This window comes from Chionomys nivalis, chromosome 3 (genome assembly GCF_950005125.1).
Source record: "Chionomys nivalis chromosome 3, mChiNiv1.1, whole genome shotgun sequence".
Lineage (NCBI taxonomy): Eukaryota > Metazoa > Chordata > Mammalia > Rodentia > Cricetidae > Chionomys > Chionomys nivalis.
The window spans coordinates 120157454-120184251 of NC_080088.1; the positions used below are offsets into that span (position 1 = coordinate 120157454).

At 52.0% G+C, this 26798-nt stretch overlaps 1 protein-coding gene across 4 annotated transcripts; it reads left to right on the forward strand.

The window, feature by feature from the left end:
* Positions 1–904: 904 nt before the first annotated feature.
* On the forward strand, positions 905–25916 carry Cabp1 (calcium binding protein 1). Of its 4 annotated transcripts, none has more exons than XM_057763880.1 (7): positions 905–920; positions 15596–15775; positions 20335–20365; positions 20891–21034; positions 23540–23649; positions 23847–23994; positions 25463–25916. In XM_057763880.1, exons 2-7 carry the CDS (start codon positions 15596–15598, stop codon positions 25486–25488), a joined length of 639 nt encoding a protein of 212 aa, XP_057619863.1. In that variant the 5' UTR covers positions 905–920; the 3' UTR covers positions 25489–25916. The 4 variants fall into 4 exon arrangements, with proteins under 4 accessions (XP_057619863.1, XP_057619860.1, XP_057619861.1 ...); XM_057763877.1 differs by lacking the exon at positions 905–920 and adding an exon at positions 1405–2113; XM_057763879.1 differs by lacking the exon at positions 905–920 and adding an exon at positions 10279–10490.
* Positions 25917–26798: the final 882 nt, after the last annotated feature.

Below are 26798 nucleotides of genomic sequence, written 5' to 3' on the forward strand. Positions count from 1 at the left end.
GAGCTAATGGGCCAAGCAGTGTTTAAAAGAATAAAGTTTGTGTGTTGTTATTTTGGGGCATAAGCTAGCCAGGCGACCGGGAGCTGGGTGGCAGCTCCTACTACAGAGTCTCACGTAGCCCAGGCTGGACTGGAACTCTATGCAGCCAGGACTAGCCTCTTCTAAGTCTTGAGCTTCTAATTCTCCTGTTTGCATCTCCCAAGGCATTAGAGGCATGTGCCACCACACCCAGCTTCCCCCCACCCCCAAAAGAGGAAAAGGACAGAGTACTGCTCTTTAGTCCAAGCTGGCCTCAAGTTCACAACAATCGTCCTGCCTCAGCCTACAGGAATACACTGCCACATCCAGATCCATTTCTTTCTTGGGTGAACATGAATAAAAGTACACCATGCAGAACAGAGGGACCTCCTCGAAGCCTGTGTACTATTGTCTGCCCATCTATAGCAACGAGGTCAGGCAGTGAGCAGGTTATAGTGACAGAGTCTAGGACAGGGAGAGGTCCCCACCTCCAAATCTTAACTCTTCCACCACTAAACACCAGTGGAAGAAGGGCCTCAGAGATGCAGAAGAAAGAGAACCCGTTCACTGGGTGTGTGCCCTGTCCAAGCACCTGGTCCAGCCTTTCGTGTGTCCCGTGCCTTCTGATGTCACTGAGTTTAGTTTGGAAGAACCATTTACATTTCTCAGAAGAGGGGGAAAAGGCTCAGGAAAGTTGATGACACTTCCCCAAGCTACCCAGATGGCAAGCAGCAGAGCTGGGCTTTGAGATTGAAACCAGCCCAGTGTGACTTCCTGGCTGCCTACCAAGGGCAGGAGCCTCCCAGCAGCTAGAAGGGCAGGAGGTGGTTGGAGAGAGAAACAAGCGCAGCAAATGGATCCCTACCCAGGAACTTGATCACCACCAGGCACTTCCGGGACAGGTAAACCGCAGCCAGTTGCCACCTGGCTCTTCTTCTGTTGTGACAACTGTAAATTCAGGAGCTGACTTGCCGGGGCTATTACAGTCGCATAGCGCTCTGTGGAGGGTGGGTGGACAGATGCACAGATGCATTCCTTCTAGCATTGTTCTTCCAGGTCATCTGGCTCCTGTGTTTGGGTGGTGTCACACAGTGCCCGCATTCTGAGTCTCTAGTGTCCTGTACCCCTTTGGTCCTTTTGCCAAAGTTGTTCCCTTTGAAGAGTGTACCTTTGCTTACGTTCAGGGGGTGACTAACCGATCCCGGGTACGGTGGGATCCTGCAGACATGATAATAAGTGGCTTTGCCGGTCTTTTTAGGGAGGTTCGCCTGCCCCTTCCCTAGGTCTCATGTTCAGTGCCGCAGCGCCCCCTTGGCCACCAGAGGCGCCCGGAAACGGGACTCCCCGAGCGCGGGGCGGGGCGAGGGGCGGGGCGCGGCGGCACCTGGGCCGCGGGAGAGCTGGGGGTGGGCTCTCAGGGGACAGCAGGCTGCCCCCCAGATCCGCAGCGCCGGCCGCCGGGAGCTCCGGGCTCCGGGCGCAGAGGCTGCGCTGTCACATGGGCGGCGGCGACGGGGCCGCATTTAAGCGGCCAGGGGACGGCGCCCGCCTGCAGCGTGTCCTCGGGCTCGGCTCCCGGCGGGCGCCCCGCTCCCTGCCCTCCGGGGGCCCCGTACCACCCCCGGCTGGCCATGCGAGCGCGGGCCCCGCCGCGATGAGCTCGCACATCGCCAAGAGCGAGTCCAAGACGTCGCTGCTCAAGGCGGCGGCGGCCGCGAGCGGGGGCAGCCGGGCTCCCCGCCACGGCTCTGCACGGGACCCCGCGCTGCGTGGCCGCCGACTGACCGGTCCCTGCCCCAGCTCGCCGCCACCGTGCGGGGACCCCAGCTCGCGGAGGCCCCTGTGCCGGCCCGTGCCGCGCGACGAGGGCGCGCGCGGGAGCCGGCGTGGGCTGCCCCAGGCGCACTGCAGGCCCCGGGAGACGCTGCCGCCGGCCCGCGGGAGCGATGGGGAGGAACGGGGGCTGGCGCCGGCGCTCGGTCTACGGGGCTCCCTGCGATCGCGGGGTCGCGGGGACCCGGCTCCCACCGGCGCCCCCGAGGCGGACCCGTTCCTCCACCGACTGCACCCCATGCTCAGCTCCGCCTTCGGCCAGGTAAGGGCCGCGCCCCTCGCCCGCGCTCGGGGCACCGGCGCTCGGGACCCTACGGCGGCGGCGTGTCCCTGGCCCTGTTCGCTCTGCCCGGTCGGTGCGCACCACGACTCATCTTGTCCTCCCGAGGCCCTGGTGCTCCTCCACCCCCGTGTCTGATTCAGCACCCTATGCGCTGTCCACACTCGGGGCCTCTTCCTGGGCATCGCTCAGCCGAGCCTGCTTCGCACCTGCAAGAGCGACCTCCCGCAATCCTCCTCCCGGAGATTTCCCCGGGTCGCAAGCGGTGCTTGGGGCAGGCGGTGCCAACCCGCTCCTCTGGCCTCTGGCGACCCTAGAGAGCGAAGGGCTTGGGGTCTGAGAAGCAGAGGGCTGGGAGTACTCGGACTTGCTTGTGGATGTGTGACGCTGACCGTTAACTAGAGTGTCCTCAAAGGTCTGAGAAAAGTTAGGCGATTAGAAGGATGGGGAGGAGAAGAGATGTCTGGGCAGGCATGGAGGGTCTGTCCAGAGATACAGCTCCATCTGGAACTTTGGAGGGTTTTAAGGAAGATGGTATTCCAGGGATGCCATCTGGATGACATTAAGACAGCTGTGGGATAAAACCCAGAAAACACAAGCTTGAGTTGGTGTGCATTCTAGGGTCAGGGAGGCCACTGAGCTGTGGTCACCAGAGACCCTCTTTGTTTCTCCCACACCTTTGCCCGCAAGGATTCCAGCCAGCAGGGCATTTACAAACAGCTTCCCCTATAGTTCAAGGCTACGGTGTGGGATTGTGCCCCAGGAACCTGTGAACTTCTGAGCAAAGCCAAGATTTCCTCTGGTTCCAAGTCCGTAATTGAATCGAACTCGTGGCCGTCAGTTCTGCAGAGGTGCGATCAGAATGCTGGCATGGTTTCAGACGCAGGGGTCTAAGCGTTTCTGTGGTAGTTGCTAGTGCAGAGAAACCACCTCAAGCTCCCGGCTGGCTGTGTGGAGTCAGCACTACAAGAAGGTCGTGTGTGTTTTGCCTCAGATCTGCTCGTTTCTTTTCAAAACACTACTCTGCAGTGGCTCGTGCAGGTGGGGCTCTGTCATGAAGGCAGCTGCGCATGGATTCGGGTTGCACGGGACTGCTGTGCCGGTGTGACAGGGCCAAGCAGCACATGGCTTTGTTCCTGCAGGGAGTCCTCGTTAGCGGTTCACTGAGAGAACTGGAACCGGTGCTCAGGAGTAGAGGTTCGGCTGCAGAGCCCTGAGAGAGTTAGCCTGGCCACATGCCGAGGGGCGATGTTCACTGCAGTTGCTTGGAACCGTAGGGTGTTAGGACTGATCTGTGGGTCTAGGCTGGGTTGTGACCCAAAATGCTACGTTGTTAGTGGGTGATTGGTCAGTTACCAAGCATTGAATACCTCCCGCACCCGGGCATTGGTGGCACACTAGGAAGGAGCAGTGGAAAACAGAGCCAAGATTTGGGCTGTTTTGGAGCCCATAGTAGAGCAGTTTGGAAGGGGCTCAGTCACTGCCAGTGATCTGGGAAAAAGGACCTTACTCTTGCAAAATTTGCCTGCATGGGCCTATCTGGACTCAGACCCCTTCAGCAACCTGCTACTCAGTTCTTCCGACTTCCCAGCCATTAAGTGGAGACTATTCTCCAGCCCCATGTTCTGAAATGTCACGGGGTCACTTGAGTCAGGAGGAGCTGGAAGGTCCCATGAAATATTTACTACCTCCTTCTGGAGGCTCCGGCCTCTTGAAGCTGCAGAATCCCCCCACCCCCACCCCACCACATTCAATTTGAGTTTCCTGGTGACACCTCCAAGGCATCCAGGTGATCTTAGACAGTAAAACCAGCCTGGAGTTTTTGTGCCAGAGTCCCCAGTATCCTGCGACATAAGGGAATTATCTTCCCTTGCCATCTCTTTTCTGCATTGACCTTTCTGTCCTTAGAGACAGGGTGGGGACTGGGAGGAAGCAAAATGGGGTCCTGCATATAGAAATTTTCAGATGGCTCTGCTTAGGGTTCATGCCTCTTAACGTTTTTATTTTTTACCTTCTTTTTGGACTTAGATGAATTGCTTTCTTTCAGTGAGGCTTTTATTTACTTGAAAAATAGAAATCAATCCTAGTGTCTCGAGGAGAATTGGGGGGTTGAATGATTTACGCAGGCATGTGTGTAGAGCGCAGTCCGTTGCGTGGCGCAGAGCAGAGGCGGCGTCTGTGTTTGTTACCGTTGTTGGTGATGATGGTTAATTCCCAGGATGCATTCTTTCTGTCATTACAGCAGCAGAGAGAGCCAGGATTAGGCATACTAGAGGTGTCCGGATAGACTCCCCACACTTGGGGAAATGGGAGATAAGATTTGCTGCCTGCAGGGGGATAGTGTGGTTTTAAGGCTGGGGTGTGGGGTGGTGGCTGGGAGGACGTTAAGCCCTTGTTTCCGATCCTGCCTCTGCCACTTTGTGTATTTGTGACCTTGGCATCCTTCTCTCTATGGCCTTGATTTCTTCATCCAGAAACGAGACTGAGGAAAAAGTACCTCACAGGGCTCTGATGAGGCTCACACAAAATTAAGGCTATCAGAGGCCTGGCTCACAGTGAGTGCAGGCGAAAGAGCAGCCTGCATTAATGCGACTGCTCTCATTAATAGTCATTAAAAGAGCATTGTCTGCAGAAGTGCTGTGTAAGGGACACTGCCTCCATGCCGGGTAAGAAGGGCTTTAAAGGAAAGGGCTCTGAGCCCAATGCCAGGGAACCGTCCCTCGTTCTGCCAGCGAAGGACATGCCATCCAGCTGTCCGGGCAGACTACGTGGTGTGACAAATGAGTAAGCAGGACGCGGGGCTTTGGGTCTCGGAAGACTGATATGAGCAGACACGGTTTCTGCTCTTGCACTCAACCTGAAAAGAGGCGAATGCAAATAAAACCCACGGCTCTGGCCCCACCCTAGAGAAGCATCCCTCTACCTGGGGGCCCAGCCCAGTGTATATACAACATGTAAAAGGATCATAGTGTTCGTGAATGAATGAGTGACTGATGTCACCTGTGTCCGGGTTACGTAGGGGTCCTAGTTCCTGTGGTATGGGTTAAGAGGAGGCCAGGGTCATGATGGTTTGGGTCCTGTAGGTTCAACCGCATCAAACCTGTGTCTTGAAGGCCTGTGAATATTCATTCCTGCCCCACCAGCTCTCCTCTGGGCCTGGAGATGAGGGAAGAGAAGGTCAGCTTGTGGTTTGCATCAATCATGGATGAGAGAAGTGGCTGAGTCAGTTGGATGAGCATCCTCTGGATGTCTGGATGTCTGCATTTGCCTACAGCTGTTTCCGACAACCACCGAGGTACTCAAGACCTCAGTCCAGAGCCTACCTCAGAATTATCAGTCTGTCCTCATTATCTCCACAGCAACCTGGGAGGGTTGGCGTTATCATCCCCCATTCTAGAAATGAGGACACAGGCTCTGGAGAGGGCGGCGCTTGCAGAGGTCACGTAGTAAATAAATGAGTGGCACCATGCCGGCTGGGAAGGGAAAGTGTCGGAAGTGTCCACAGGGCACCCTTCATGCTGTTTCCCAGCTTCCACTCTGAGCGCCCTGGCCCTAGGTTGTCACCCAAGTTCATATGATGGACCTGATCAAGACCTAGAGCCAGCCTCCCCCGATCAGGGATGACCGGTGATGGGCTCGCCCTCTCACCCCTCTGATCCTACTAATTTATTCCAGAGTTCAAAGTGTGGCTCCAGACGCCCAGGGGCTCCCAATGAATAAAAAACAAAACAAAACAACAACAACAACAACAAAACGGGGTACAAAGTGTTCTTTGCTTCTCAAATAGTCCCCCAACCTTCAGTCACGCTGCATTTTCTAGGGAAAGCCTCCTGTCTAGCCCAGTTCAGGTTTTTTTTTTTTTTTTTTTTGGTTTTTCGAGACAGGGTTTTTCTGTGGTTTTGGAGCCTGTCCTGGAACTAGCTCTTGTAGACCAGGCTGGTCTCGAACTCACAGAGATTCGCCTGCCTCTGCCTCCCAAGTGCCGGGATTAAAGGTGTGCGCCACCACTGCCCGGCGCCCAGTTTAGTTTTAAGGAGGCCCCAAAACCCCAGATTTGGTTCCCAGGCTCCTAGCTGACCTTAAATCTCAAACTAGTCTCAGCCCTACTCTTACCGCAAAGCAGAATAGACATTTATTTACCTCAAATGTGTGTATGCCGGGTGTGATGGTTCACACCTCTAATCTCTGCACTTGGAAGGCAGAGGCAGGCGGATCTCCGTGAGTTCGAGGCCAGCCTGGTCTACATAGTGAGTTCCAAGTCAGCCAGAGCTACATACTGAAACCCTAACTGAACAAAAAACAAAAGTGATTTAAATAAAATGTGTATGTGTGCTACGGTGCACACGTGCATATGTGTGTGTATGTGTGCATGTGTATGTGCAAGCATTTGTGTGTATGTACTGTGCATGTATGTATATGTGTGTACTGTGTGTGTGCATGTGTGCACACATGTATGTGTATAGACCAGAAGACATCTTTCAGATGATTTTTTCCTTCCACCACATGGGTCCCAGGAATCCAGTTCGGGTTGTGGGGCTCAGCAGTAAGCACTTTGATCCCCTGAGCACCCCCAGAATGGGCTTTGGTTAAATATTTGATTGGTTTTGTTGCCTTCAGTCTCCTGTTTCCAAGGACAGAGGCATTGCCCAAGGTCGACAAGCACCTGTCAGCTGTTATGTCTGGGACTGGCCTGCAGGGGGCAGAAATCACCAGGGCTGAGAAGATAATGAGTGGCTGTTGTGCCTAGCCCTTTAAGACAGATGCTAGGCAGAGGAAGGGACAGTTTTTAGGTGCCAAGACAGTGGTCGGGGCCTTGTGTGAGTATTGCCTCATTTACCACCCGCAAAACCCTGAGAGAGGCACTCTGAGTATCTAAGAGACCGAGACTGCAAAAGTTCTGTGAGAATCTGGTCCGCAGCAGGTCATCCTGCCTCTGCATTCCAAGCTCTGACCCCTTCCTCGGTGGTCTTTTATCTTTTTCCTTTCCTTTTTTAAAAAATATTATTTATTTAATTTTTTTGGTTTTTCGAGACAGGGTTTCTCTGTAGCTTTGGAGCCTGTCCTGGAACTAGCTCTTGTAGACCAGGCTGGCCTCGAACTCAGAGATCTGCCTGCCTCTGCCTCCTTAGTGCTGGGATTAAAGGTGTGTGCCACTACCACCACTGCCTGGCAAGATTTATTTATTTTTATTTTATGTGTATGAGTGTTTTTCCTGTGTGTAAGTATGTGTACCACATGTGTGCCCAGTGCCTTCAGACTCAAAAGAGGGACACTGGATTCCCTGAACCTGGAGTTACAGAGGGTTGTGGGTGCTGGGAATCAAACACAGGTCCTCTGCAAGAACAGCAAATACACTTAACGCCTCAGCCGTCCCTCCAGCCCCTCTCAGTGGGTCCTAATGCCGACTATCCATTAGAGTTCCCTAGGGAGCAGAGTAGACAGTTTTCGGCGCTCAGAGAGCCACCTACACCCACTGAACAGGATTTCAGAGCAGGTTCCAACAGTCAGGGTTGAGGACCCGTCTTAGTCTATGCTTTTCTGTTTAGTTAGACCTGAGGCCTAACAAAAGCCCCACTGCTAGGTTGGCAGGTTTGTCATTTCAGAAAGACTTTATAGCTGAGTGTGATGGTGTGTGACTTAACACCACACAGAGAGAGGGCACAGTAGGAGGATCCAGGCTTCAAGATCATAACCAATTACCTAGCGAGCTCAGGCCAAGGTGGGTCTCAGCGGGTAAAGGTGCCAGCAAGCGCAGCAGCCTGAGTTCAAAACTCAGGATCCTCACGGTAGAAAGAGAAAGTTGACTCCAAAAAGTTGTCCTCTGTCTCCATACACTGCCTCTCCTCACACAGATCAATAGACGTAATTTTAGAAATGAACAGACAAGTTGGGCGGTGGTGGTGCACACCTTTAATCCCAGCACTCAGGAGGCAGAAGCAGGCGGATCTCTGTGAGTTCGAGGCCAGCCTGCTCTACAGAGTGAGTTCCAGGACAGCCAGGACAGTTTCACAGAGAAACCCTCTGTGAATCCACCCCCCAACAACAACAATAAACAACAACAACAAAATCCAACAACATAAACACCACAAACCCAGCACCTGAGAGGCAGAGGCAGGACTCTCCTCCACAAGTTCGAGGCTAGTCAGAGCTACATAGCAATCTGTTTCCTAGGTTTTACAGGAAACCCTATTTATTACCCAGTATAGCCCATGTCTCCTTTTTAGATTCTGTCTACAAGCCTCTCCCGATCTCCACAGACTAAGTTACAGCTCACCCTGTCGTTATCAGAGTTCGTGGGTCTCTTTCTTAGCGTTTATCTTCAAAATGGTAAATAACTGTGCTCCTCAGTTGCTCCTGCCCACCAGCGAGGATGTAAACTCCTCTTCCTCCTCATTGTTCCCAGAGCCAAGGGCAGCGCCCGGCACATAAACGCTGGGCAAACGATACTTCCTTCTTCCACTTGAATAATTACTTATCGGTGCCTATTATGTACCACAGGCTTTCCTGTATGCACTTTATTAGCCAGACAGGGAAAGTCCCATTTTCTAACGGAGGAAACCGACGCTCAGGAGTGAAAGGCGATCACAGGCAGAGCCGAGTCTCAACCTCACAGACCCCAGATCCTTTCTCGCTCATGGGAGGACATTGAACCTGACCCCTGGGTCAGAATAGTTCCTCCTTCATGCTGTTTTGCATCTGTTAGCTGTCTGTTTTTCCCTTCCCAGCTCCGTGCCTTCTTTACCCTCTTTCCTGCCCCTTAGCTGGTCCCACGCAGGCTCCTCCTTTTGTCCTCGGGGAGTGGCCTCTCCTCCTTTTCCCCTCCTCCTAAGAGTATGACCCAAACAAGGCATCAAGAAATTGCCTTGGCTAAACCATTCCCTGGTCAGCAACTGCACCACAGCCATGGTGAACCAGCCAGCGATCTACTTTATAGCCTCCTAGGACAGAGTATGTGCCACCCACTGGGCAATGTACCCAGCCATCTTCCTAATGAGATTTCTAACCAGACACCCAAACAGGACGAAAGTCCCCCGGAGAGGAAGCAGTCTGGGCTGAAGTATGTGATTGCATCAGGGGCCTGGGCGTGGGTCAACGTCCTGGTCCGTCTCTGGCGCCCCCTGCTGGGGAAAAGCTGGATACAAGAAAACAGGAATCTCTGGGTACCGGCTACAAATGCAACTCTCAAACAAGGACATTTGAGGATTGGAAAGAATTTTCATGCCAAAGCAAGAATTTGGAAGGACAAGGAATATCCAGTCATTTGTAAAGTTCCAGCTGTTGGACTTCGAGGACCATTTAAAAATGACAGCCTCCTTGTTCTGCACGCCAACGAAAGAGCTTCAATCAGGATTAGGCACAGAATGAGGGGGACCATTAGACCAGAGACCTTGGTCACGTCCTCTGTTCCAGGACCTCCTCCATCCTGCTCCTCCTCCCCTCGGGGCCATATCTTGGCTCCCCAAGGGTCAGGGAACCTTTGCAGAGCAAAGAGAGCAGAAGGAAATAGCGGACTACAGCTGTGGGTTCAGCTGCACCGTCAGCCCCGAGCCTCATCGCATGTCAACGACGAGGCAAGTGTGAAAAACAGAGCGTAATAGAGACATCAGAAGACCTCCCAGGCCCTCGACTGAGAACCACCCAGATGCCCATCTAGCTGCAACTGCCAGTGACTGATGAAGCATGCTTGTCCGGCTCACTGCTCTGCAGAAGAGGCATCCATCTCCCTGGGGTCCTGTGTGTGCATGCATGTGTGTGGTGTGTGTGATGTACATGTTTGCAAGCTGCAAGGCACCCTGGCTTTGGGGGCCCAAACTAGCCAGCTTTCCCCTCTGGCTCGGCTGGCCTAATTCCCAGCTGCAGCTGCTACCTTGGGTCCCCCTCCCCAAGGCAATCTCCCTGCATATTTGGCGACATGGAAAGGAGGGGCTGAGGGAAGGGGAGAAGCCGAGAAGAGACTCTAATGCTCTAATCTGATGTTGGCGATTCGAAAGGCTTCCCAGCGCCAGTGCCCTCTTGCCGTCAACTCTCCAGGGGCTCTTTTCGGTGCCATGCACCCTTCCCTTCTGCCTTTGTCTCCTTAAGAAAGTTAAACCTAGATATACAGATACACATACAAACCACCCGGAAAAAAAAAAAAAAAAAGCAGCAGGAGCAGGCAGACGAGCACGCGCGCACAGGCTCAGCTCTGTCCTGGAGGAAGAGCGGCACAGGCAGAGACGCTAGGGTTGGCAGTGACCCAGACTGAGGTCTCTTGGCCCCCCAGGCGCCTTCTTCATGGACCCAGAGATGGCCAGTGGGGCTGCATCAGTGTAGGATGGGCAATTGCGTCAAGTCGCCATTAAGAAACCTCTCTAGAAAGGTATGTTTGGAGCCCCCAAGTCCCTGAGGTTGGGGGCATCCTGCTCCCTGCACCAGGGGGCATGGAGTGGGTGGGTACCTGATGCTCGCTACTCTTCCAAGGGTGTCTGCCCAATACTGTGTCCCTGTTTCAACTTCAAGGTACTCTTAGCAGATTCTTATGTCCTAGGCAGGCTCTGAACTAAATAAAGTTAAGGCTGAAGGGTAGGGGTGGAGGGGCAACAGAGTCGGGGAAGGCCATATTTGGGATTCACACAAGAGCTAAGAAAGAAATCCTATGACTTTGGGACTTCTGGGGTGTAGCATGAAAGGTGTGGATTCTTGTTCTTTTTTTTTTTTTTTTTTTTTTGGTTTTTCGAGACAGGGTTTCTCTGTGGTTTTGGAGCCTGTCCTGGAACTAGCTCTTGTAGACCAGGCTGGTCTCGAACTCACAGAGATCCGCCTGCCTCCGCCTCCCGAGTGCTGGGATTAAAGGCGTGCGCCACCACCGCCCGGCGAAAGGTGTGGATTCTTAGGCTGTCAGTGCATAGCCATCCCCGAGTCTTACAGAATCAGATACCCTTCAGGAACAGGCCCGAGGGCTCGTAGGGGGTCTGTGTTTCTTGCTGGTACTCTCTAAGCCTTCAAAATTGGGGTTTGAAGAAACCCTATTAACCAAACAAATTTCTCCTTTTGCTTCTACTCACAATAATTCTTGAGTCAGGTGTGAGAGTGTCAAAGGACCAGGTCTTAGAGCCAGGGTGACTTCTTTTGAGAAACACGGTGCCCAGGAGATATGTGGGTCAGGAGCCTAAGTGAGTGTCACTTTCCTGGGTGGATTTATTGCATTCTACGCTGTGACAAGATTCTTTTGCCAGAATTCCTTTGGGAAAGCGAGTGTTCTACGTAGGGTGTCTTTAGGAAGGTCTGGGTCGTATCTGCAGCGTGTCTTCCAGTCGGGGCTCACCTATATTGTTAATCTTTCGTAGTCAAGCCATAGATGTGTGTTAAAGAAGACGGCACTGATAAAGATATTTGCCTCCCGTGTTTTCATTTTCCAAATAAGAAATAATTGCCAATTGAGGGGGACAGGGATTGGAGGGTCAGGTGACTTATGTAAGGTTTTGGATTGGTTGATGGAGCCTTCACGCGGGTCCCGTCCCATCTTTTCCATTAGGTTTCTGACCTCTCGATTTAGGACACTTGGGGCTTTTTAGCCTGTCGTCTCCTTTGGCTAAGCTGTTCACATCAAATTCCATTTAATCTTCCCTGCTCCTTGGATTGCTCGGAGCGCTGCTGTTCTGTTGTGTGTCCCCAGCCTCGGGGTCTGTCATTCTCTTAAGGGGAGTCTTCTGCCTCTTAGGGAAGTGATTTGGGGAGACAGAAGCTGATCTGAATTAGAGAGGCTGCCAGGCGAGCACCAACACAAAGGGTCTTAAGCTTGAGGAGGTAGATTTAGGAACGAGCTCTTTCCTCTGCCTCCTGCCAGACAGGTCTACTCTTTCTGCTCATGTGATCTTGGACAAATTAACTTTCTGTGGCTTAGTTCCTTTCCCTACCAATCACGTGGAACTGCTAAAGTCTACCGACATTCAGTGTGTGTATATTAATGGGGATCAAACCCAGAGCCTCACACATGCCACAGGCCTAAGGTGGGGTTTTTTGTTTTGTTTCGTTTTGTTCTGCTTTTTAGAAACAAGGGCTTACACCGGAGCCTACGCCTTGGCATCTCGCATATTGGGATTACAGGTGTGAGCCGGTACAGCTGGCTCCTAATGCTTAACTCTTTTCTTTTTTCCTTTTTTTTCCCTTTTTTTCTTTTTAGACAAGATCTCACCGTGTATCTGTAATTGGCCTGGAACTCGCTAGAAAAACCAGGCTGGCCTCAAACTCAAAGATCTTATGACTTTGCCTCCAAAATGCTAGGATCAGAGGCATGCATCACCCCCGCCAGTCCCTGATACGTAACTCTCAGAATGACTGCTGTGCACGATGCCAAGTGTATAGTACTAGACACACGTTAGGATTTCATCCCCAGCAGAGATGCGGCAGAGGAGTGGCAACCGTGGGGATGGTCGCCACCGCCTTCAGGAGTCTGGTTCTGTTTTTGCCGTTTGTTTTGTTTTTGAGGTGAGGCCTCTGTGGTAGCCCAGGCTGGCCCAGAACTTGCTCTATAGCCCAGACTGGCCTGGAACTCAAGATCTTCCTGCCATATGTCGGAAATAAAGTATAAGCATGAGCCACCACCCAGGCGGAGCATTTTTTCCCCAGAGCCTTGTGTATGTAAGGCCTGAGTCTCTACCACCGAGTCACGGTGCACCTGGAGAGGTTCTGGCTCCCCTGGACACGTGATCTTAAATCTTAGCAATTATTTCTTTTTCTGGTTTATTCGCAACATATCAGACATCTGCCATCTCACTCATTCTTTTCCACCAAATAGTGCCCTGGGCTAGTTTGCAGGGAAGGGAGCTGGATTCAGAGATAAGGGTTTCCAAGGTCACTCAGTCGCCAGCCAGCAGAGCTGGGATTTAGAGCCTGTACCGTGATAAAGAAAGAGCTGGTATTTTATGTGTGTTTTTTCCTTCTCCCACTGCCAGAAATGTTATTCATAAATTCTCAAATATGATCTCTGTGATCGTCGAGTCCGACTCCCTAATCGGTGCAGCACAATGTCCTCTCCCATCTCATCAGCACACACTCCTCAAGCTCTCCTTGGCCATGAGCAGGGGGCAGTTTTGACCTGTGTGCCCTCAGCCAGCTTGTGTTGCTCCAGAGCCAGAGGTCATGATGTTCTCTGACAAGCTGGCCTCTCCTGGTTCCAGGCCCCTGGCTCAGCTTCTTCAGTGGAAGCTGGGGAGCTGGACATGGTGATAGGTAGCCTGTTTCAGGCCCCGAACTGGGCAGGACCAGCCTGTCAGGTGCCATCATCACCGGCTAGGGAAGAATTGGCTGCCTCCTGGGGCAACCGGTGCCAGGCCGAGTTATAATCAAGAGACGCAGTGGAAATTCCCCGCCACCACTGGTTCCTTCTTTGTGGGAGCAAATTCTTCTCCGTCCGTCTAATGCCTTTGCTGATTGACAGATGCTCCCCACTGCCTTCTGGCACCCAACATCTTGCTCTACCAACGTCGCTATTGTCATCATTGCCACAACTACGACAACTTTGGTTATTTGGCTTTCACTGTGTTCTAAACACTGTACAAAGCACTTTGTAGACAGAAGCTCATTCATTGCTCACGAGACCCTGTGGATAGAGATGATTGCCCCTAGGGTGTGGAGGATGCTGGGGCACAGGGAGATGACGCGAGCTGCGCGAAGTCACATAGCAAGCAAGTGGCAGGCCAGAGCTTTTCCCAAGATGGTGTCCGGAGCCAACACATTAGGGTTCTGTACCTCCTGCCACAGCCTCCTTCTTGGACTGTGCTTCTCCTGAGCCAACATGTGTGAGATTCAGCCTGAGACAGAAAGTCTGCTTCTCCACAAACACCTCCAATACGATTGCTTCCTGGAGTTATCCCACACCCGCCCTCATCTAGTCCCAGACTTCTCTTGGACCCCTTCTTAGAGGGAAAGACTCTCTGTTCTTTACTAGTTCCTGCATAGGTTCCAGGCTGTGAGCGGATGGAGAGAGATTCCAGCTAGAGTGGGCCTTGGTCTGCCTGACATCCTTTGTGTTCAGATATTCCCTACAACTACCTCGGCCTTAGTCTGAGATGCTGTATCTCCTTTGAGGACCTGACATACCACTCTTCCTTCTCTAGGTCTGGAAGGTGCTTAGGGCGTTTGGGGGGGTGGTGGGACTGAGTCTCCATCAACAGCCCCTCTGAAGGAGGGCTTAAGGGAGAAGTCTGAGAGGACCAGGCTGCCCGAGTCCATGTGACTTTTGCTCAGCTAGAGGCAGCTAGTTAGAAGAGGGCTGGTTGGGACAGAGAAAATGCAGTTCTGTGTGTCTCAGGCAGACAGTTCTCTTGGGAGTCCAGCTACCCTGCCTGTCCTTGGGGATGTTCTGCTACTCCCACACTGAAGAGAGGCTGTCCCCTGTAGGACATAGTGCTGCGGCCTGGATTCTTGAGAGGCACTGGGCATGCTGGGAGCCTGGCTCCAGCCATATGTTGTGTCTGCTTGCTGCTGTTATCCTAAGGGGAGGGTCCGTGGAGCAGTGCTGACTTTTTATAACTGTGGGAATCTGCAGGGAGGACGAAGGGCTTGCCGGGGCCTGAGAGCGCAGCTATATTCGGTCAGCTGGCGAGGCCCCAGCCACAGCCTCTAGAGGTCAAGCAGGCCAAGCCAGCCTGGGCATGGGGCCAGGGAAAGAGGGAGGGTAGGCAAGGGAAGTTGCTGGAAGCCTGCCCAGTCGTGCCGTCACAAGCAGGTGGAATCTGGGTACAGGTGGGTCTTGTCGGACCACTGGTGCTTTGAACCAGATTTGGCACCTGTGGGCTGGAATGCAGAAAGTAGAGCCGTCCTTTTAGGGTGGGTACACAGCACCCATTGCCCCCATGCGCACCATTCGCAGCCTACGTGTCTCATTTGTCAACAATGGCATCTATGTTTGCGACCTCTAGTCAACAGACTTGCTGAGCCTGTTTGCTCTCTGTATGACTAGCTCTGCTCACCCTCTGGGCCTTCCAGTGGTGATGGGGGGCGCGGGGGGAGTCCAGCTGGGGCAGAGTCTGAGTTCATCAGAAATCTGGGAGACAGGATGTAGGTCTGAGGGTTGAGCTGAGACACTAGGAACACTTGTAGGAAGGACACGGTTCTGTGTGACACTCTGGGTTAGGGTAGAAGCCTCCCTCTGCGTCGCTCTATGAACCACATGCACACAAGTGTGTGTTTTCCTGTGTATACGTGTGTGTGTGTGTGTGTGTGCGCGCCCATGCATGAGGGCACCTTACTTCAAGCATCACATCTAACTCTCCAAGGATAACTATTTCAGCCCAGGATTGGAGCCTCCATCTGTTGGACCAATTATATACCGCCCTTGTACAGGCTAAAGCGCTCAGAACTTCACCACGTGACTCTCAAGGATCTCCTAGAACCAAAAGCCAGGCCCGGGGCTGGGAGGGCCCAGATGAACAGGGAGGTGACACCTCACCTCTCTTTTTATTTGCTTGGTGTTGGTTGAAGATGCGCCAGGAGGAGAAGACCAGCTACAAGGTGGTCCAGACAAGTGAGGAGGGACTGGCAGCCGGCGGCGAGCTCCCGGGACCACTCATGATGCTGGCCCAGAACTGCGCCGTTATGCACAACCTGCTGGGTCCTGCCTGCATTTTTCTTCGAAAGGGTTTTGCTGAGAACAGACAGCCTGTACGTAAGTTGGCCAGCTGCAGCTGGCTGAACTTGGCTTCACAGGGCATGAGGAAATGCTGGGAAGAAAGGGGGTTCTGCACACCGCAGCCCCTCTCTTCAAGCCCCCAACTTAAGAATCTGATTCTTGGCTCCAAAGTGAGTCTGTATCAACCAGCAAGAAATAATTAAAGTGGGAGCTGGAAGGATGGCTTAATGGTTAAGAGCACCGGCTGTTCTTCCAAAGGAGCCAAGTGTGGTTCCCAGCACACACTAGGTGGTGTCTCCAGTCCCAGGGGATCTGTTACCCTCTTTTGACCTCCATGAGATCAGCCATGTATACCATACACATATACTCATGCATGCAAACCACTCAGACGAAATAAAATAATGCTAATAAAAGATTTTTAAACAAAATAATAAAAACAGAGACTGGGGAGATGGTATTTGGTAAAAGACCTGAGCTTAGTCCCCATTGCTCACTAAAGCTGAGCATGGCAATGGGTGGTTCTTGGATATGGGGGATCAGAGACAGGAAGAGCCCTGGGCTCACTTGCCAGCCTAAAACCAGTGAACCTCAGGCCCCAATAAGGGACCTTGTCTCAAAACATAAGGTGGATTGGGCCGGAGATGGGCTAGCGAGATGGCTAAGTGGTACTGCTCCTTCAGGAGACTTGAGTTCAGTTCCCAGTACTCATGCCAGGCAGGTCATGAGTAACTCTAACCCAGCTCCACTGAGAGCTGATGCCCTCTGGCCTCGAAAGGTATCTGCACTCATGTGTGTGCACACAACCCGTAAAAAAAGGTGGAAGTAACCTAAGAAACAACATTCAAGGTTGACCCCTGTTTTGCCCTATGCACACTCCTACATATGCAAGCACACATACCCCTGCACACACACACACACCTATACATATATCCCTGCACACACCCCTGCATATATACACTTACACATACACCCTTGCACACACACCTACACACCCACATGCACACAACACTGCTACAATACTGCCAGCACACACACCTACACACACACACCCCCTTGCATACACACCTGCACACGTACCTCACACACACAGATAAATAAATCAGCATATACAATCCTTTGAGAGCCTTACAGAGTGCCCACAGTATGCTGAGGAAAGCAAGACTCTGCTAAGTGTCTTGGCAAATTGTCTCCTAAAAGCCCCAGCTCCCAGAGGCAGGTACTTCTATCATCCCCATTTCACATGTGGGGAAACTGAGTCGGATGCAGTAGCATACTTGAGGTCACACTAGCAGTGTCAGAGGTAGGATTCAAACACGGATAGCCCGGCTCTGCAGATTCTGTGCCCTTACCAGCAATTCTGAGTACTCAGATGCTCTCCTGTTATCCTACTCTGTGATATTCATTGTAGTAGCCCTGATCACGTGTGGCTAGTGACCTCTAGGGATGTAGCTAATGAACAGAATTATTCATTTTTATTTTATTTTCATTAAAAGCCGTTTTTGCTGAGGATTGAGCTCAGGGTCTTGTATATGCTAAGCATATGTTCTATCCTGAACTCTTCCTCCGCCCTCCAACTCAAATGTAAGTAGCCATGTGTGGTCGGTGGCTGCTGTACTGAATAGCTTCCTACAGGTCTGAGTTGCCACAGGGAAGTAGGTAATGAGAATGTTATGGATACAAACATTTGTAAATTGCATTGATTAAATTTCACGTGCTGAATACTTGCCTTGAGGAACGCACATAAAGGCCTGTGAGGTAAGTACTGTTACAGAGCCATGTTACAGCTGGGGGGGGGGAGCTTAGAGAATGGGGGTGACCCTCAGCTAGGAGGTAGCAGTTACGAGCTTCGCACCTGGGCCGGTCTGACTTTAGGTTCTGGGGGCTTCTCTCTAACTGCACAACCTGGGAAGGAACTACGTATGTTCCCAATGCTTCCTGCCCGCCCCTGCAGGATTAGTGCATATTTGAATGTGTAACCCTACACACATATGTTCCTCCACTGCCCTGCATGGGGTTGGGGCCATTGGGTGAGCCTGGGAACAGCCACCGGGGCTGCTGTTGCAGGTTCACTGAGAGGAAGTGCCTTGCTTTGCCTCCCCTTGGAAGCTTGGAGCACAGTGGGGCAGAGTGGAAGAGTCTGCAGTGTGCTCTTCCTCCCCCAGACCTGCAGAACTCGGCCCTGGAACAGCAGCAAGCTGCTTAGGTTTTGGGATGGGAAGTGAACTCTAGTGAAGCAGCTTGTCCCACTGAGTCTACTTTGCACACTTGTGTATACATGCATACAGTCAATTCCCCCATTTCCTGGGGTCCCCCCATTTGGGGATTCAAAAACAGTAGGTCAAGAAATGATTTGATTTATTTATCTTCTAGACAGGGTCTCTCTGTGTAGCCCTGTCTTTCCTGGGCTTTCCCTGTCTTTACTCTGTAGACCAGGCTGGCCTCAAACTGAAGAGATCCACCTGCCTCTGCCTCCCAAGTGCTGGTTGGCAAGAAATAATATTTTTAAAATTGGCGTCTGAGGCTGGTGAGATGGCTCAGCAGGTAAAGGTGCTACCAAGACAGAAGACCTGAGTTCAGTTCTCAGAACTCACAAGGTTGAAGGCAAGAATCAACTGCTGTAAGTTTTCTTCTGACCTACACACACACGCACACACACGCATGCACACACACGCACACACATATACACACACATACATGCACACACATACATACATGCACACACATACATGCACACGTGCACACACATACATGAGCACACATGCACACAAGTGCACACATATACACACACATGCACACACCACAAATGTTAAAAAATACCTTTTATCTAGGGCTGGAGAAATTGCTCAGCAGTTACAAGCACTTAGTGTTCTTGCAGAGGTCCTAAATTCAGTTCCCAAAATCACCTGAGGCTCACAACTGACCGCAACTCCAGATTTGGGGGATCTGATGTCCTCTTCTGGCCTCTTAGGGCACCAGCCTGCAGGTGAAGCACATGCACACATGTGAGAAAAACACTCATATACATCAAATAAAAATAAATCTTTCAAAACTTTTTAAGTAAAAGATAAAACCTTGTACCTGCACGGAAAACACATGGATTTTTTTTTTATCCTCATTTTTTAAACAATACAACATAGCAACTATTTGCATAGCATTTGCATCATATAAATAGAATAAGTCATCTCAAGATGATTTGAAGTATGCCAGAGGAGGTATGCAAATTATATGCAAATTGCATGCCATTTTATGTAAAGGACTTGAGCATCTTTGGATTTTGGCATGCCTGGGGTTTCTGGAAATCAATCCCCCACTGATAGTAAGAGATGACTACTCACTTATTTTCACTTACTGGTGGTATAATACATGGACATACATCTTTTTGGCCACCCAGGAATGTCCAGGAACATATATTTCGGTCTGGGGGCAGGACTGACCCTTGTGCCACATGCACCCTGCCAGCCTTTAAGGGAAAATCCTCGCCGTACTGTCATTTAGACGACACTCCCTTCAAGTAACTCTTTCCCCTCAGCTAGCAATCCCCCTGGGATGACCTGGGAAATCCATAGCCTGCTCATTCCAAACTCACACACACTTTGAACAACAATACAACCGTTCCCTTTGGACAGGATCATCAGACGGGGTGCCTGTATCCGGGAGTCACTGTCTCTGGGCGCCACTGTCTCCACCCTCATTGGCCCCACTGACCGAAACAGCCGTGGTGCACGGCTGAGCTGCCTCATGCTCAGCATGGCATCTCTGTACATCTGTGTTAGTGGTATGGGTCCCTGTTCTGCTGTGAGCCTCCTTAGGGTCACAGACCTGCCTCGTACTCTTCCCATCCGAAGGCAGACTGCTGGAACATGGGTACCCATATCTGTTCTGTACCTGTCTGTCTCCTTCCCCGGCAGACCTGGGGTGATGGATGTCACCATCAGGACCCTTCCCTGTGTCTCCCTAAATTTGCTTTTTGGAGTTTTCTCTGGTACCAGTTTTAATGCCAAGTTTCTGTGGTTCCCTATGGAGATACGGGCTCTGCTGGGGGCTGCAGAAACTTGCTTTGGACACTGGCAGTCCCCGGTCCTATGCTGTGTCCTGTAATGGGCAGGGTATAGGCATGTGGCCACATTGGGGAAAGGTGGGGACAGTATCCAGGATGCTGGACACAGCTCCAATTCTTCCTCATCTAACCTAAATCTCCTGTTCTCTTTCTGGGGCTACCTGTGTGGTCCCCTATCTCCCACTGTCCTGCTTGCTTCTGATGCCTGGCTCCTCCTGTGTCCTTGGGTGGTGACTTCCCCTGGCCCTGTTTTATTTACAGGTTTCCGCCTCTGGACCAGCTTTGTTCCCAGCTCATTCTTCTGTCTGGAAAAGGGTGCAGCACCTTGGTGGCCCCGTTTCTGTGGGGACTGTTAGGTTTGGGACTCCTCCGTCAACACTTCTCGTCCCCCATCAAAGTCCAGAAAGACCTCTGCTCAGTTCCTATCACTTCCCACCTAGAGCCTGCTGCCACTTGGATGGCCCCCATTGGATGGGCATCTTGTGAGATCTAGGTCCCTTGCTGCTGCTAATGTGACCTGTTCTCTTGTTTCAGGACAGATCTTTACGGCCAGAGGAGATTGAAGGTAAATCAGGCCCTCAGGGGAAAGGGCTGCTCATCTCCACTGGAAGGTGGGGTGGGTTTTGTTTTCATTGTTGTTGTTGTTGTTGTTGTTTTTATGAGACAGCGAGACAGGGTTTCACTGTGTACTGTGTGGTCCTGGCAGTCCTGGAACTCACTCTGTAGACCAGGCTGCCCTCGAACTCACATAGATCCGCCTGCCTCTGCCTCCGGAGTGCTGGAACTAAAGGCATGTACCATCACCGCCCGGCTGGTTTTTTTTTTTTTTCTTTTGAGACAGGGTTCCTCTAGCTATTCCTAGCTGTCTTGAAGCTCACTATGTAGAATAGGCCAGCCTTGAACTCACAGAGGGCCACCTGCCTCCAGGTGTTGGTGGGAAGAGTCCCGGGCACAAAGCAGGGCACACTGGGCAAGCAAGAGCCCTAGAGGCCTCCAGGGTCTACCTCTGTGAGCTGGCCCTGGGCTGTCTGCACCTGAGACCTCTTGGGGTCCTCTCTCCAACCACATCTGCGCCTGCTCATTTCCCCAGAGCTTCGAGAGGCCTTCCGAGAATTCGACAAGGACAAGGACGGCTATATCAACTGCCGGGACCTGGGGAACTGCATGCGTACCATGGGCTATATGCCCACTGAGATGGAACTCATTGAGCTGTCCCAGCAGATCAACATGAACCGTGAGTCCCTGTCCTCCGGGTCACACAGGCCTGGCACCAAGTTTTGTATCCAACTCCGGGGCCCAGTTCAAGCCACTTATCTTTTTTTTTTTTTTTTTTTTTGGTTTTTCGAGACAGGGTTTCTCTGTGGCTTTGGAGCCTGTCCTGGAACTAGCTCTGTAGACCAGGCTGGTCTCGAACTCACAGAGATCCACCTGCCTCTGCCTCCCAAGTGCTGGGATTAAAGGCGTGCGCCACCAACGCCCGGCCCGCCACTTATCTTTTGAACTTCAGTTTTCTCCCATGTAAAACAGGCTTATAATGAGACAGGAGAAGTAAGTTAGGGAGAGGTGAGTAACAGCCTAAAACCTGGCTCACAGTAAGAAGTCAGAGGGTGCTGTTAGCATTATGAGTTCCTCTGTCTTTATCTGGGTTCTCCAGAAACAGGGATCTAGGTTCAAGGCATTTATTAAATAAGGGAAGGAAAGTACAGGAGGGAGCAGGGCCGTGGGAAGAGGCCCACACAGGATAGACTCACGCCAACTGCTGCCCAGGGCACTACAGTGTAAACACACCCAAGTTGCTATAGAAAGCTGGCGGTGGTGGCGCATACCTTTAACTCCAGCACTTGAGAGACAGAGACAAGCAGATCTCTATGAGTTTGACACCAGCCTGGTCTACAGAGCGAGTTCCAGGACAGGCTTCAAAGCTACACAGAGAAACCCTGTCTTGAAGAAAAAAAAAGTTGATATAGAATATAGACAGTGGGAGCACTTGGGAGGCAGAGGCAGGCGGATCTCTGTGAGTTCGAGACCAGCCTGGTCTACAGAGCAAGTTCCAGGACAGGCTTCAAAGCTACACAGAGAAACCCTGTCTTGAAGAAAAAAAAAAAGTTGATATAGAATATAGACAGTGGGGACAGGGAATGGCTCAGTTGGTAGAGTGATTTGTCTCGCATATTCAAAGCCCTGGTTTGGCTAGAGTGATTGGCCAGCAAGCCCTAGAGATCCTCTGTCTCCAGCTCCCTGGTGCTGAGAGCACAGATGCACAGACTGCTTCAGTCAGCACTGGGGAGATAGAGAGAGAGGGTCAGCTCTAGATGAGGAATGGAGAGAGGGTCCAGCAGTTATGGGCACTGACTGTTCCTCCGGAGAACTCAAGTTTGATTCCTAGAACCCACGTGGTGGCTTATCACTGTAGCTCCAGAAGCCTCTGACCCCTTCAGGCTCTGTGGGCACCAGGCATGCACATGGAGTATAGACATGCATGCAGGCAGGTGAAAAACCCATACACATAAAATAAAGTAATAAATCTTTTTAAAATGTTTAAAAAGAAGTTCAAGGGGCTGGAGAGATGGCTCAGTGGTTAAGAGCATTGCCTGCTCTTCCAAAGGTCATGAGTTCAATTCCCAGCAACCACATGGTGGCTCACAACCATCTGTGATGAGGTTTGGTGCCCTCTCCTGGCCTGCAGACACACACAGAGACAGAATATTGTATACATAATAAATAAATATTTTTAAAAAAAAGAAGTTCAAGGTCATCTACATAGCAAGCATATACATCTAAATAGCTACATAGCAAGTCTGAGGCCAGCCTGGGATACACATGACTCCGTCTTGATGAAGATGATGGTGATGGTAGTGATGATGTCTGGGGAGAAAGCCAAGAGAGGCAGTATGAACCTATAATTCCAGGGCTGGAGAGGTGGAGACAGCGGGGGCTTGCTGACCTAGTACTGTACCTGAATAAGCGAGCCACGAGTTAGTGAGAAACCCTACTTCGAAAATAAGGAGGCCAGGCGGTGGTGGCGCACGCCTTTAATCCCAGCACTCGGGAGGCAGAGGCAGGCAGATCTCTGTGAGTTCGAGACCAGCCTGGTCTACAAGAGCTAGTTCCAGGACAGGCTCCAAAACCACAGAGAAACCCTGTCTCGAAAAAAAAAAGAAAGAAAAAAAAAAAGAAAATAAGGAACATGCTTGGCATTGGCCTCTAGCCTTTACAGATGGACATACACCTGCATACACTAGACATATGTAAACATTCAAAAATAAATGTTATGGGGAGTCCCCAGCCCTTACCCGTGTTCCCTGTGCTGCGCTCAGTCCCTGTTCAAAGTCGTAGTCAGCAAGTAGGTGCTCAGTCTCCTTCCACCTCCTGAGAGTCACTTGGGAGTTGAATTTGTATTTGCACAGCTAAAGTAAAGTAAGGCTTGGGGCACGTGGAGCAGGCACCCATAAATCTTGTCCTCCTTTAGCCTTCCTCCGAAACCGTCCTTCTCCCTCGAAGTTCTTCCCCCGATCTGCGACCCAATGCTTCTTTCTCCCGTCCCTGTTTCCTTTTTGTGGACTGCTTCTTTCCCACTCCCTGGCCACTCCTCGAGTCGTTCTGTGACAAGCCCCCTGTCTGTGGTCTGGTCCTCCTTGCCTTGGTCACATCCTGGGCCTGGAGATGGGGGCGACCACAGAGGTTCCCTAGAAGGCAGTGGGTAGGTCGAGGATGACCCACGCCATTCTCTTTGCTCCAGTGGGCGGCCATGTGGACTTCGATGACTTTGTGGAACTAATGGGACCTAAACTCTTGGCAGAGACAGCAGATATGATTGGTGTAAAGGAACTGAGAGATGCCTTTCGGGAGGTGAGTGACGGCTGCTGACAGGCAGGAGTGGGCAGGCCGAGTCCCAGTCTCAGAATGACTTTGAAGGGTTCTGAATCCCTGGGCCCCGGATCATGGGAGGGAACTTGGTTAGTAAAGGAACCCTGGCCTAGGGGACACTGCTCAGCCTTGAGGTCGCTGCCCATCCGTGCAGTCTCTGTTCCTCCTTCACTCTCCAGTTCGACACCAATGGCGATGGGGAGATAAGCACCAGTGAGCTGCGAGAGGCCATGAGGAAGCTGCTGGGTCATCAGGTGGGACACCGAGACATCGAGGAGATTATCCGTGATGTGGACCTCAATGGAGATGGACGAGTGGACTTTGAAGGTAGGGGCGGGGTCTGGAACCGGCTGAGACTGCGGGTGCACCGTGCCCTTCCTCCCTGCCTTTCTTCCGTCTTACCTGTATCTTACCTGTGTATACACCGATCCACACCCCCCCACACACGCACTCCTGCATCCATCTACTTGGCCACCTTTCGTACCTCTCAATCGCTCGCATCTTCATCTGTCCAGATGCCTGCTCAGTTTTTCATCGTCTCTAAAGTCATCCATACAACCGTTGGTCCACGCATATATCTATCCGTTCCTTCTGCTCTCCATCTGCCCTCGCATCCATCTCAGTATCTTTGTCCACGTCCACACCTCCGTCCACCCACACCTCGGTTCTCCCGCTCCTCCGTCCTCCCACTCCCCCATCCACCCGCCCACTCCTCCATCCGCCCACTCCTTCATCAGTCTGCCCACTCCTCTGTCCGCCCGCACCTCCGTCTGCCCGCACCTCCGTCCGCCCGCACCTCCATCGTCTGCTCACTCCTCCGTCCGCCCACTCCTCCATCAGTCTGCCCACTCCTCCGTCCGCCCACTCCCCCATCCGTCCGCCCACTCCCCCATCCGTCCGCCCACTCCTCCATCCGTCCGCCCACTCCTCCGTCCGCCCGCACCTCCGTCGGCCCGCACCTCTGTGCTCTGTTCCTATAGGCATACTCTTCCTCCCAGCTGCCTGTACTTCTACCCGTATTTCCATTGAGCTCTCTGTTCAGTCATTTCCCCATCGATTTTATATCCATCTGTCCATACATTCATTCATTCTTGTGTCTGTCCGCCCCATCTGTCTGTCTGTCCACTCACTCATGCTGTCTTCTGAGGACCATACTCTTCGGCCTGACCTTAGCCTGTGACATCTGACCACAGCTCACTATCCCAGCTACAGTATCTACCATTCCTTCACTCTGAAATACTCGAGATATGTTAGCCTGTGAGGCCCTCCTGTGAATATGCTGTTCTTTGTACCAGGTGCCTTTCATTTTATTTTCCACTTAGGCTAAATAGTTTTAATTATGTCTGTCCACCCATCCATCCATCCATTCGTCTGTCTAGAAGATGTGGCATGAGTGTGGAGGTCAGAGGATAACTTGCAGGGGTTGGGTTTTTTTCTTTTTTTTTTTTTTTTCTTCCATCAAGTGATCCCATGGATCAAACTCAGGTCTTCGGGCTTGGCAGCAAGCGCCCTTACCTCCTAAGCCATCTTGCCCACCCTTGAGTGAAATTCTATTTATTTTCCAAGACCCAGTAGTGAGAGTCCTTCCCAGAACACCTCTTCCCACTTCTGCAGACTGAGCCTCTTCTTTTCCAGCCCTTGTAGCACTTTCACAGAGCTGCCTTACAAAGACGCAGCGTGGAGGTGGGGGAGGAGCAGCCTCAGAGCCAGGGCAATAAGGACAGACCGACGGTGGTAGTGTTCCGTACTGGCTCCTGACTGGCACTGTCTCCACCCATTCCTGTCTCCCTCCCAGAGTTCGTCCGGATGATGTCCCGCTGAGGCCTCCAGGGCTTCTCTAGGACTGCCAACTCCCACTTGAGGGGGAGAAAAGAGCCGAGCTCGCCTCGCTCGCTCCGCAGTAGATGCCCAGAGCCCAGGATGTACTGGCGGATGGGGCCTGCCTGCACCCCGGGGAGGTGCCCACCCCGGATCCCTACCCCTCCGCACTGTGAAAGACTCACAACTCCTGCAACTGGAAAGGGGCGCCCACCAGCGAGGAGGCCACAGTGCCAAGCCGCTAGAGGACATGCAAGGCGCCAAATGCCATGTGCCCAGTCGCTGCTGACTGGCTGGGTGGGCCAGGAAGCCCGCCAGCAGACCCCACACAGCATGTCTGCCCCGGGGCAGAGCCTTTCAGCGCCCTCCTGAGCTCTATGCCCGTCCCAGCTCGCCTAGCCCTTTGATCTCAGAACCAATAAAAAACGAGAATGTCAGCCAAGGTGTTTTTTGTTTGCTTTGGGCCCCATTAGAGGATATTCACCTTTCCCCAGAACCTCCTGCACGCCCAGTATTGGATGGAATTTCTTGCCTGCCACATACATTGACTGAGTAAACATTTTGTACCCAGAAATTTCCAGTCTCATATACTACATACGCCAGAATGTGGCATTTTTTGAGGCAAGGTTTCTCTATTTAACAGCCCTGGGTGTCCTGGAACTCTAGACTAGGGCTCAAACTCACAGAGATTCGCCTGAGCTCCTAAGAGACTACTGTGGTTAGCTGAGCAGCTGTCTCAAATACAACCTGGTCCTTTGTTTCTTTTCTTTTTTTTTTTTTTTTTTGGTTTTTCGAGACAGGGTTTCTCTGTGGTTTTGGAGCCTGTCCTGGAACTAGCTCTTGTAGACCAGGCTGGTCTCGAACTCACAGAGATTCACCTGCCTCTGCCTCCCGAGTGCTGGAATTAAAGGCGTGCGCCACCACCGCCCGGCCGGTCCTTTGTTTCTTGACAGAGTCTCTAGTTGGCCTCTCACTAAGTGAAGAACAACCTTGAACTTTTAAAAAAAATTATTTGATTTTGAAGTACAGGTGTTTTGCCAGCATGTATGCCTGTGCACTGTGTTTGTTCCTGGTGCCAAGGGACCCAGAAGAGAGGGTTGGATCCCCTGGAACTGGAGTTACCAGACAATGATAACCTTCCATGTGGGTGCTGGGAATGGAACCCAGGTCCTCTGGAAAAGCAGTCAGTGCGCTTAACCTCTGAGCCATCTCTCCAGCTCTGGCCCTCACTTTGATCCTTCACCCCCGGATGCCGGCGTGCTGGTGTTACCGGAGCACATTATGGCCCCTGGTTTATGCAGGGCTGAGGGTCA

Coding starts and splice junctions, on each gene's coding strand:
- Cabp1 (XM_057763877.1), top strand. CDS start 1,517: ATGGGCGGCGGCGACGGGGCCGCATTTAAGCGGCCAGGGGACGGCGCC. Junction 2,114..15,595: donor TCAGCTCCGCCTTCGGCCAG/GTAAGGGCCGCG, acceptor TGTTGGTTGAAG/ATGCGCCAGGAGGAGAAGAC. Junction 21,035..23,539: donor CCAGCAGATCAACATGAACC/GTGAGTCCCTGT, acceptor TCTTTGCTCCAG/TGGGCGGCCATGTGGACTTC.